This window comes from Mirounga leonina, unplaced genomic scaffold (assembly GCF_011800145.1).
Source record: "Mirounga leonina isolate KUSES-001 unplaced genomic scaffold, KU_Mleo_1.0 Mir_134980, whole genome shotgun sequence".
Taxonomy (NCBI): Eukaryota; Metazoa; Chordata; class Mammalia; order Carnivora; family Phocidae; genus Mirounga; species Mirounga leonina.
This window is the reverse complement of record NW_023270341.1, coordinates 304-12584: the sequence shown is the minus strand read 5'-3', so window position 1 is coordinate 12584 and position 12281 is coordinate 304. Positions and strand designations below refer to the sequence as shown.

The 12281-nt window shown below is 40.6% G+C and overlaps 1 protein-coding gene across 3 annotated transcripts in view; it reads left to right on the top strand.

Annotated features, from left to right (window-relative positions):
• The window catches only part of LOC118011023 (phospholipid-transporting ATPase ABCA1-like), a 34871-nt gene extending 22847 nt beyond the window's left edge, over positions 1 to 12024 (top strand). The window contains exons 1-3 of one of the 3 annotated variants that reach the window (XM_035005605.1): positions 3296 to 3931; positions 9804 to 9952; positions 11409 to 12024. In XM_035005605.1, coding sequence (XP_034861496.1) covers positions 3892 to 3931; positions 9804 to 9952; positions 11409 to 11735 — 516 coding nt within the window. In that variant the 5' untranslated portion in view covers positions 3296 to 3891 and the 3' untranslated portion in view covers positions 11736 to 12024. Of the gene's footprint in view, positions 1 to 3295; positions 3932 to 7724; positions 8376 to 9803; positions 9953 to 11408 lie in introns of those variants that run through there. The other 2 variants (XM_035005606.1, XM_035005607.1) reach the window with 2 other exon arrangements.
• Positions 12025 to 12281: the final 257 nt, after the last annotated feature.

Sequence of the window (12281 nt, the reverse complement as noted above, 5' to 3'; positions counted from 1 at the left end):
ACTGCCTTTGCTGCCTCCCAAAGATTTTGAACAGTTGTGTTTTCATTTTCATTGGTTTCCATGTATTTTTTAAATCCTTCTTCATTCTTCAGTAGGATGCTCTTTAGCCTCCATGTATTTGAGTTCTTTCTGACTTTCCTCTTGTGATTGAGTTCTAGTTTCAAAGCATTGTGGTCTGAAAATAGGCAGGGAATGATCCCAGTCTTTTGGTACCGGTTGAGACCTGATTTATGACCTAGGATGTGATCTATTCTGGAGAATATTCCATGGGCACTAGAGAAGAATGTGTATTCCGTTGCTTTGGGGTGGAATGTTCTGAATAGGTCTGTGAAGTCCATTTGGTCCAGTGTGTCATTTAAAGTCTTTATTTCCTTGTTGATCTTTTGCTGAGACGATCTGTCCATTTCAGTGTGGGGGATGTTAAAGTCCCCCACTATTATTGTATTGTTGTCAATGTGTTTCTTTGCTTTTGTTATTAATTGCCTTATATAATTGGCTGCTCCCATGTTAGGGGCATAGATATTTACAATTGTTAGATCTTCTTGTTGGTTAGATCCTTTAAGTATGATGTAGTGTCCTTCCTCATCTCTTATTACAGTCTTTGGTTTAAAATCTAATTTGTCTGATATAAGGATTGCCACTCCAGCTTTCTTTTGGTGTCCATTAGCATGGTAAATGGTTTTCCACCCCCTCACTTTCAATTTGGGGGTGTCTTTGGGTCTAAAATGAGTCTCTTGCAGACAGCATATCGATGGGTCTTGTTTTTTAATCCAGTCTGTTAGCCTGTGTCTTTTGATTGGGGCATTTAGCCCATTTACATTCAGGGTAACTATTGAAAGATACGAATTTAGTGCCATTGTATTGCCTGTAAGGTGACTGTTACTGTATATTGTCTGTGTTCCTTTCTGGTCTATGTTGCTTTTATGGTCTCTCTTTGCTTAGAGGATCCCTTTCCAGATTTCCTGTAGGGCTGATTTTGTGTTTGCAAATTCCTTTAGTTTTTGTTTGTCCTGGAAGCTTTTTATCTCTCCTTCAATTTTCAATGACAGCCTAGCTGGATAGAGTATTCTTGGCTGCATATTTTTCTCATTTAGTGCTCTGAATATATCCTGCCAGTCCTTTCTGGCCTGCCAGGTCTCTGTGGATAGGTCTGTTGCCAATCTAATGTTTCTACCCTTGTAGGTTACATATCTCTTCTCCCGAGCTGCTTTCAGGATTTTCTCTTTGTCTATGAGACTCGTAAGTTTTACTATTAGATGTCGGGGAGTTGACCTATTTTTATTGATTTTGAGAGGGGTTCTCTGTGCTTCCTGGATTTTGATGCCTGTTTCCTTCCCCAAATTAGGGAAGTTCTCTGCTATAATTTGCTCCATTATACCTTCTGCCCCTCTCTCTCTTTCTTCTTCTTCTGGGATCCCAATTATTCTAATGTTGTTTCATCTTATATTATCGCTTATCTCTTGAATTCTGCCCTCGTGATCCAGTAGTTGTTTATCTCTCTTTTTCTCAGCTTCTTTATTTTCCATCATTTCATCTTCTATATTACTGATTCTCTCTTCTGCCTCATTTATTCTAGCAGTTAGCGCCCCCATTTTTGATTGCACCTCATTAATAGCCTTTTTGATTTCTACTTGGTTGGATTTTAGCTCTTTTACTTCTCCAGAAAGGGTTTCTCTAATAACTTCCATATTTTTTCAAGCCCAGCTAGTATCTTTAAAGTGATGATTCTGAACTCTAGATCTGACATCGTACTAATGTCCGTATTGAGTAGGTCCCTGGCAGTCGGTACTACCTCTTGTTCTTTTTGTTGAGGTGATTTTTTCCGTCTTGTCATTTTGTGCAGAGGAGAATAGATTAATGAGAGAACAAAATGCTAGCAGAGTAACCACGTCCCCAGAAAATATACTCTAAACAAATCAGAAAAGACCTGAAGCAGTGGGATAAGAAAGGGAAAGAGAAAAAAAAGAAAAAGAAAATAAAGAAAAAGAAAAAGATAAAGATAAAAACAAAAACAAACAAAACAAAACAACAACAACAAAAAAACCCAGAATGTGATCAAATATGATCTATATGGTATATAGATCAGTGCCACACACTAGATTTGGGGTGTATTTTGGTCTTTTAGAAGAAAGTGCCTCCCAAAATTTTAAAGAAAGAAAAACTTATATATGTACAAAAATAAGGGTTGATATGATGAAGGGATGGAATATGACTGTAAAGATGGAAATTATAAAAAATTTTATAAAAGGAATTGATAAGAAGTTGTTTGAAAAAAGAAAGAAGAGGGTTTAAAAAAAGGAAAAAGAAAACAAACAAAAAAAAAGGGAGAGGATGTGATCAGGCAGGGGAATAGAAAACACCATATACTAGAGATTTAGGGTATATTTTAATCTGTCAGAAGAAACTATCTCAAAATTTTAAAGAGAGAACAACTTATATATATAAGCCAAAAATATGGGTAACTACTATGAAGGGATAGAATATGACTCTAAAAATGAAAAATAAACATTTTTTTTTTTTAAAAAGGGATTGATAAGATGTTGGTTGAAAAAGGGAAAAAGAAAAATTCAAAAAGAAATAAAAAGACAAAAAGACAGTTAAAAAAATTAACTTTAAAAGACTAAAGAATCATGGTAAAAAAGCCGTGAATTCTATGTGCAGTAGTCCCCTAGCGCTGGAGTTCTGCCGTTCTCATTGATCGGTAAACTTGGTCTTGGCTGGCTGTTCTCGCTGATCTTCTGGGGAGGGGCCTGTTGCCGTGGTTTCCAAATGTCTCTGCCGGAGGCGGAATTGCCCCGCCCTTGCCCCCTCCCGGCTAAGTAATCTGCTCGCGTTTGCTCTCCGGGGCTTTTGTTCCCTGCGAGCTTTCCGTACAGCTTTGGAGGTGGAGAGTGAAAATGGCGGCCTCCCAATCTCCACCCCGGAGGAGCCGAGAACTCAGGCTCCGCTCCTCAGTGAGCCCCCAGAGAAAAGCCATCAGTCACTCCCGTCTCCCTGGTCTGCAGCTGCACTCCGTGTTCAACTGGCCTGTGACCGCGCGTTTCTATCTCTGGCACCCGACCCTGTCTGGAGTCTCCAAACCCAGGAGATCCCTGCGGAGCACTCCCGCGTGGCTCCTCCCGGGGGAGGAAGGGGAGTCTCCCCGGATCTGCCGCTTGTTGGGTCCCTGCTTCCAGAAAGTGGTCGTTTTTCTGATGAGAGAGTTGTTGCTCTTCTTTTCTTCAATCTCCTGTTGAGTTTGTAGGTGTTCAGAATGGTTTGATCCCTATCCAGCTGAATTCCTGAGAGGAGACGAAATCCAGGACTCCTACTCCTCCGCCATCTTGCTCCATCCCCTCTAGTTTTGTATTTTTAATCCTTGGTTATCAACTCGTATTTTTTAGTGAGACAAAAAAACCATTTTTTTTAAAGCTTTTTGAGTATAGGTGTGGCCTGTCAGATAGTGGGCTTCACTGTAGGGTTTTCTGTAGGCTATCTGTTATTTCATTGAGGGGAAAAACTCCCATTTGTTTTCACCCATAGTCATTTTTTTTAGGTTTAGTCAGTTACCCCAAGCGTGGAAACTTCCTTACTGCCAGTTTTCTGTGACTGAGGAGGGAAGAAGGCTGGATATCTCACTATTTGGTAGGTAGTCATTCACTTAATAATTTGTTCTGACCCCTTCAGCTATATATGGTACTTCTGAATGTGGTTCACCTTTTTAAGAATATATTAAATAGGATAGGCTAAACTGCTGTAACAAATAGATACCAAATGTATAATGTCTCAGACACAACAGGATTTTATTTCTTGTTCCTTAAGAATCTAAAATGGGTTTTCCTTGTTGGCAGGCAGCTCTTCCATACATAGTGAATTAAGGATCCAGACTTCTACCTAGTGGTTTTGCCATCCATGGACACCCCATCATCAACTTCATCTAGCCAGCAGAAAGGTAGAGAGAATTTTCCGAGATGAAAATACTTAACTAACAGATCACTATCTGTGAATCACTATCTGTGATTCATTATCACTGTAAAATTCATGGCTATTACTTAGAGAGGGAAATTATTGGTAAGTGCTGCTAGGTGCCTAAGACAATCTCCTTTTCACTCACAGGTTTTAATCATCCTCAAAAGCCTGTGAGTTCAACTTTACCTCCAAGTGAGCAAGGTGAAGTTCTGAGAGAATTAAGTTTCTTAGGTTCACTGCTGCTAAGTGGCACATTCAGGGTCTAAAGCCAGATTATAAAATCAGTTCATTTTAAAAATTTTCATTTTTAAAATATGTGTGGTAGAATATAGCCTCTAAAAACCATTTAAAAACATGAAATGTTTTTATATGACATTTTGTTTTGAAAAAAATCCCTGAACTGCCTAGAAGATACACAAAGTATGTTGAAAATTATCATTGTATATCTTAAACTTCTGGCAAGTAGTCCAAAACTAGATAAATCTGGAATATTAAAATAGGCTAATGTGATATAGACCAACTGGGTAGTTATTTTAGATTGGGTGGACTAAGGTTGCCTAAGGTAAATGTAATGTGTCAGTATACTTTAAAGAATAATACATTGAATGCCTATTACCCTGCTGCCAAGAAAGAAATAAAATATTGTCAGTAATTTAGAGGCCCAATATATGTTCCTTTCGGGTCACATTTTCCTCCCTACGACACCTTCCCCGACCTCCTTGCTTCAAACAACCATGACTCAGAATTTTGTTTTAATCATTGCATTCATTTTCTTTGAAATTCAACTATATTTGTGTGTAACTCAAAACAATATATTTCATTGGTTTGCCTAGCTTAGAACTTTCTATAAATGGAATCAGACTATTTTTGTCTTTCTGTTAGTTGATTCTTAGCTTCTTTTTTTTTTTTTTAAAGATTTTATTTATTTATTTGACAGAGAGAGCAAGAGAGCACAAGCAGGGGAGGAGCAGAAGGAGAGGGAGAAGCGGGCTACCCGCTGAGCAGGGAACCCGATGCGGGGCTCGATCCCAGGACCCTGGGATCATGACCTGAGCTGAAGGCAGACGCTTAACCATCTGAGCCACCCAGGTGCCCCTGATTCTTAGCTTTGACATAGGTTTTTGAAAATCATGTATTTTGATGCAGCCATAGTAATTAGTACATTTCTCTGCTATATGCTGTTACATTGTATGGATATATATTTGTCCATTTGATGTTATGAACAAAGATGTTTTGAATTTTTTAATAGATAGTTCCTGTTTCCATATTTAGAATTTCTCTAGGGCAGGGATTTTTAAACTTTTTTATGCCATAGCACCCTTTGGAAATCTTTTTTTTTTTTTTTTTTGTAATTTTATTTATTTGAAAGAGAAAGAGCAAGGGGGAGAGAGAGAGAGAGAGCATGAGCAGGGGGAGGGGCAGAGGGAGAGGGAGAAGCAGGCTCCCCACTGAGCAGGGAGCCTGACATGGGGCTTGATCCCAGGACTCTGGGATCACGACCTGAGCCCGAAGGCAGACACTTAACTGACTGAGCCACCCAGGCGCCCCAACCCTTTGGAAATCTTGTAGGCCTGTGGAACTGTAGGGGCTGAGGGCAGGTTACTCCAAGATTAGCCACTTTGGGGGCGCCTGGGTGCTCAGTCATTAAGCGTCTGCCTTCAGCTCAGTCATGATCCCAGGGTCCTGGGATCGAGCCCCGCATCGGGCTCCTTGCTCAGCAGGAAGCCTGCTTCTCCCTCTCCCAATCCCTCCCCCTCTGCTTGTGTTCCCTCTTTCACTGTGTCTCTTTCTGTCAAATAAATAAATAAAAATCTTTAAAAAAAAAAAAAGATTGGCCACTTTGGCATGAAGATTATTTTGAGCTGAAGGCAATCAAGACCCTGTAGGCTCAAGAGAAACTTTTGCCCTTCTCTTAAGTACATGGAAGAATCTAAACTGGGGATCTTTGCCAGCATAAGGGTTATTACCAGAGATAAATTTTATCTGAGTGACCAATCTGTATGGCAGGACAAACAGCTGATTACCAAACATCTGCTTTTCTTATTGCCCTGTGAATTACGTTCTTTTCCTCTGAAGTTCTGGAACCCTATGCACTTCTCCTTAATTCAGGATGACATATATACCTCATTTTGCCTGTCTTTGGAATTTCCATATCTGTTTGGATTCCCCATACATATGCTGTTAAATTTGATTTTCTCCTGTTAATCTGTCTCTTGTCAATTTGATTCTTAGTCCAGCTAGAAGAACCCCTGAAGGGGACAGGAATTCTTGCTCCCCAACACAACCCTAATGTTTTACATGCTTAGCAAATACATAGGTTTACAAAGAAAACAGATTAAGCTAGAATGATCAAAATATGAAAATAATTTTTTTAAGTTTATTTAAGTAATCCCTACATCCAACATGGAACTCAAACTCACTTTCCCGAGATCAAGAATCACATGCTCTTCCAACTGAGCCAGCCACGTGCCCCTGAAAGAAAATTCTTGATAAAGAAATAGACATACTTCTTTATTAGGGTACTAAATAACAGGATTTATCATTGGATTTAACAACTATCATAATTTAGTGATGAGCATAAAAGAAATTTTTATATATTTGTAACACCTCTGAATGGAATTTGACAATATCTATGATATTTTTTGGTCACAAAGTCACAGGTCACATTGTGATTTGTTGCCTACATTCATACTTAAAGGAAATGCTTATTTTCAGTTAGAAGTTGGTGACAATTGTTAAAAAAGAAAATTCAGCTGAGTAAATTTTGAAGATCTCATTGCCTTTATTAAACGATTCATGATGGGGCACCTGGGTGGCTCAGTCGGTTAAGCAGCCAACTTTGGATTTTGGCTCAGGTCATGATTTCAGGGTCCTGGGATGGAGCCCCATGTTGGGCTCCATGCTCAGTGGGGAGTCTGCTTGAAGATTCTTTCTCTCCCTCACCCTCTGCCCCTTCTTCTGGTCACACGTTCGCTCTCTTTCTCAAATAAGTAAAATGTAAAAAAGATCCATGAATTGGGCAACATCTCACTCTAGTAAGTAGAGGGATGCTCTGAGGAGTTATACAAAATGGAAGGTTTTTATAGGAAGGAGGGTGGGGCAAGAAAGTTATAAACAACAGAAAAAGGATATTTCACGGCAAGGTCACTTTCTCTTTTTTTTTTTTTTTAAAGATTTTATTTATTTATTTGAGAGAGAGAATGAGATAGAGAGAGCATGAGAGTGGGGAGGGTCAGGGGGAGAAGCAGACTCCCTGCTGAGTGGGGAGCCCAACGCGGGACTCGATCCCAGGACTCCAGGATCATGACCTGAGCCGAAGGCAGTCGCTTAACCAACTGAGCCACCCAGGCGCCCAAGGTCACTTTCTCTTGGTGGGGTTGGTGGAAGAGCAGGTGTTCTTATGCAGATTACCTCATCTTCCTTTGGGGGGTTGGAGGGGGCTATGTTACAGACTCAGTGGCACCTGTCAGAAAATTCTTGACTGACCACTTAAGATTACATTTTTGGGGAAGATTGATACTGCAGTTAAATTGGGTATTAAGCCTTGGTTTACTGACTTGGGGCCTTAACCGAACTGATGCCATTTTGGTCCTGTGTTTTTGTGTTTTTTTAACACAATAAAGATGAAATTTTTTTTCCCATCTAAGTTACCAGACCCTCTGAATTCTTCCATAGACACCTTGAGGATCTGTGTACCAGAGGTTAGGAGCCGCTGCATTAGAGTATATACCTAGGAATGGGATTGCTAGGTCATAAGATATGTACCATATTCATCTTTACTAAACAGTGCCAAACCATCTTATAAATTTATGCCCTTAATCACAGTGTATGGGTTTTTTCTGACCAATTTTTTATACTGTCCATTTGGTCTGATGAGTATAAAGATGCATTTTTACACCTTACATAAGAAATAGGTATCAAGTAAAGGGTGGAGGGAATTATATGACGTGTGCAAAGGCAATAGTCCATTTGATGGTGTTCCTGCATGGTTTTGTCCAAAGGTCCAGCTCATGCAGATCTGCAGAAGGAAGGAGGAGAGGTTGATCCAATGCTGTCCCAACTGAGTAGGAAGGAAGGCGATAGCTCTGCATGTAAACTTTGATGCCTGTATTTTGGTGACATCCCTGGCTAAGTACCTTAGTGCTGTCTTATAAGGCCACTAGATGGTGGTATAGACTACTTTTCCTTCATTGAAGTGTGACCTAGCATGTGCTATTTTTGTTGTAATTTTTGAGTTCCTGTAATTTAAGCTATAGTTATTTAGTATGGAGTTATCTCACAGTTCCATTTTTTTTGTATGCATGATACAGGATTATGTATTGGAAGAGAAAAATTTCAGTAAAGGCTGTTAACAGAAATTCAAGTTTGAAATTTGAAGATATGAAGAGGCTTTATTCAACAATTCATGAATTGGGCAGCATCTCTGAGTAAATAGCTACGTGGAAGAGTTGTGCAAAATGGAATAGTTTTATAGGCAGAAGGAGGGTGGGGCAAGGGAGCTATTAGCAAAAGAAAAGACAGGATTGTTTCAGGCCTGGTCATATTTTGGGGGAAAGGAAAAGCAGGGGTTTTATGCAGATTACCTTACTAGTGCTAATCAGGAAATTTCAGATTGACTGTTCAAGGTCACATTTCTGGGAGAGGTGGAAACTGCAATTAAGTCTTGGTTTGCTGTTATGGGTGAAAATGACTCCACTTTGGGTCTGTTGTTTCTTTTCCAACAAGGTGAATTACTATCAGTGTTTATGGGTTTCTTTTCTTTATTTTTATCATTATTTTTAAAAGTAATTGGGAATAAAAAATAATTTCCATTTTCATTCAGTTTCTTAAAAAGTTTTCTACTCATATCAGTGAATATTTTTGTTAAGCACCTGTTGTATGTTGAGCATTGAGTTAAATGCCATGGGAAGGAAAATAGACTATACACTGCTTCAGCTTGTCAACATGTCTTGATATTTCTGTATCAGCCTCCTTGTTGCTAGTCTTCTTCGAATTAGTGGTAGGAAAGATTTGTGAGCAACTCAGTATTAAATATAGTATGAATTTCTTCCAAGTTGTTTCTATAAAATTGCTTTCATTACTAAAACACATGAACATCTGTGTTTAATATATATTAAATATTATGATATCCCTTTTTAGATATCCTGTATTAATTGGCTTTCTTTATGTTTTGATTTTAAAAGTGAATTCTAGTGGCAGTAACGTTTTAGACTTCTCATTAATAAATGTAATTATTCCTTGAAATAGGCTTTACAAGTCTATTGCTCTGAGTGATCTTTGTGCCTCCCAACTGGAGTTGGAGAGAGATGTTATGGGAGAAGTATTTCTGGAGCTTTGCTACTTGTTTTAGATTGTTACTAAATATGCTGGCTTTTCCCCTACATATAAATTGAGACACTTTCTAGCTTAAAACACTCGTGCACTTAGTTTATGACATATTTTTTCATGAAGCTCCTCTTTCAAATGACCCATTATCCAGTGTTCTCTAGTATATTTCTTTTCACTTTCACTTCCACAAGCTGTCAGATACCCACTAGCTGAGTAATGAATTCACTTTTTAATGTGTTTTAGCTTTACTTGACCATCATTGTTTTTACAGCATCTTTATAATTTTTTTCATTTATATATGAGAAATAATTTACATTTCTGATTTCTTGTGAATTCATCTTTTCATAATTTTGTAGGCCATATCGTTTTCATTTTTCGAGATCTCACTTTATTACCATTGCCCAATTTTCTGTTGTATCTTTATCTTACTGATTTGAAGTCTTGCTGGAAAAGCCAGAAAAAGAAGAGCGTGGTGAGGTCAAGACTGCCTCAGATACTAGGTGACCTTCAGTGTTGGCTTCTTGCAGAATCCAGAGAAACAGACCTGCTCAGCGGGATGGACGGCAAAGGCTCCTACCAGGTGAAGGGCTGGAAGCTCACACAGCAGCAGTTTGTGGCCCTTCTGTGGAAGAGGCTGCTGATTGCCAGACGGAGTCGGAAGGGATTCTTTGCTCAGGTGACAAGTGCTGCTCCAGGCCAGTGACTCTGGCTCCCCGGGTGGGCCGCAGGCTCCCTGACCAGTGCAGGCAGGGGAGGGTCATGGTTGTGAGGTGGAGCTGGAGCCAGACTTTCCGTATTTCAATCCCAGTCCTGCTTCCTGCCGCTCACGCATCTGCGGGCGAGTTACTTCTCTGTGCCTCCGTGTCCTCATCTTTAGAATGAAGATAATGTGCCTATGACATAGGGTTGTTATGAGGATTAAAGTGAGTAAGTGCTTAGAATGGGGCCTGGCATTAAGTCGTGCTGTGCTCTGTGTGTGTGTGTGTGTGTGTGAGGTTTATGGTAGAGGACAGCGTAACAAGGACAGAGTTTAGGAAAATTGGCTGGGCAAATTCAGTTTTCATAAGCTGAGATGCACTTGACATATAAACTTCTTGGAAACATGACTTTTCTCTAAAGTGATGTTTAACTGCAAATTGACAGAAAGGTAGCTGGAGAGGTCAGAAAAAAATGGGCAAACAGAGAAGACTCCTTACACTGTTGCCTGCATGTCAGTGTTTGCATGCTAAGTTGCTTGGTCAGAAGGGATAAAATTATCCTGCTGTATAAAATCGAGAAGTATAGAGAAAGTGTCTGTAGAGATTCTTCCCTGCAGACTCTGTGGGTAATGCAGGGAGTATGAATTTGGAGCATGCAGACCTGGGTTGGAATTCTGGTTCTGCCACTTATTGGCTGTGTGACCTTGGGCAAGTTGCTTCGTCTTTCTGAGCTCAATTCCCTTGTTCGTTGATTGGTGATAGAGTTGTAACGATAATGAAATGAGATGATTGTCATAGAGTATTTTCCCATAAAGAAGGATTTGGGTGATGACGCATTTTGAGGCCATCCCATGGTGACAGCGGACGCTGTCCCCTTTCAGAGCGTGGGGTCTGGCTGGGTCACTTAGTCTTGGTCTGTAGATTACAAGTGAGAGGCCGCAGCGGGAGTGACTTCACATGGGTAAACTTGTAGTAGGACAGAACCAGGCTTCGGGTCTTCTGGCTCCTGGTGGAGGGCTTGATCTCTCGGCCTTTCTCTGAGCTGAGCCGGGCTCATGGCTCATCGTGGTCTTTCTCAGGTCTTCGGTGGGAAGAGAGCAGGACCCAGAGTTCTGAGTCCCCCTGACCTGTGACCACTGTTTACTCTGTGAAGTTTTGAGCTTCGTGCCACTGAGAGGTGTCCACAGCCTCTGGCCTTGTGCTGCCAGCCTCCAGAAATGCCCTGGAGGGAAGAGGTTTCGGTGGCAGGATCTGCTGCTTCCCACCTGCCATGAATGCCTTGGTGGAGCTCTGTTCTGGGTCCCGTGGTGCTCACTTGCGTGCTGGCTGGGCTGGGGAGGCTGGCTGGACTCTTAGGGGCTTGCCCCAGGCCCCTTTTTCTGTCACTTGGCCTTGTTTTGCCACTTCCTTACCCCCTCTGTCCGCTGGCTACAGATCGTCCTACCAGCTGTGTTTGTCTGCATTGCCCTGGTGTTCAGCTTGATTGTGCCCCCCTTTGGCAAGTACCCCAGCCTGGAACTTCAGCCCTGGATGTACAACGAACAGTACACGTTTGTTTCCTTTCTGTGCCCCTGGAGAGAAGAGAGCTCAGGCAGACTGAGGGTGTTGACGCTGCTGAGGGCCAAGGGCAGGTGGACTCGAGAATCACGCAGTGGAGTGCATTTTATCAGCTATTCCAAAGCCCCGACACAGACTAATATCGTATGCAAAGAACAGCAGGGAATTGAACTTGAAATGAGAGTCCTCTTTTGTCATATTTGAACTTTTCTCCTCTTTATACTGGTATTTCCAGCTACAGTTATATGTATTTTAAGAAAATAATCTGCCCTTCTAAAATCTAGGATTAAGTTATAAATGTATTTGGATATTTACAGCTATGTGAATTTTGTAGTTAAGTCAAAGGATTTATACACATTGTACCTCTAGGAAGTTAATGCTTTGTTTTTTTCCACAATGCAATTCTTGCATTTTTTATCTGTTAAGTTGTAGATATTAGCTAGTATTTGTCCTTTAGACAAAAATAGCCCTTACCTAGAAGAAGAAGGTAGCGGGAGGGGAAGAATGAAGCAGGGTAAATCGGAGGGGTAGACGAACCATGAGAGACGATGGATTCTGAAAAACAAACTGAGGGTTCTAGAGGGGAGGGGGGTGGGAGGATGGGTTAGCCTGGTGGTGGGTATTGAGGAGGGCACGTTCTGCATGGAGCTCTGACTGGGTGTTATGCACAAACAATGAATCATGGAACACTTCATCTAAAACTAATGATGTAATGTATGGGGATTAACATAAGAATAAAAAATTAAAAAA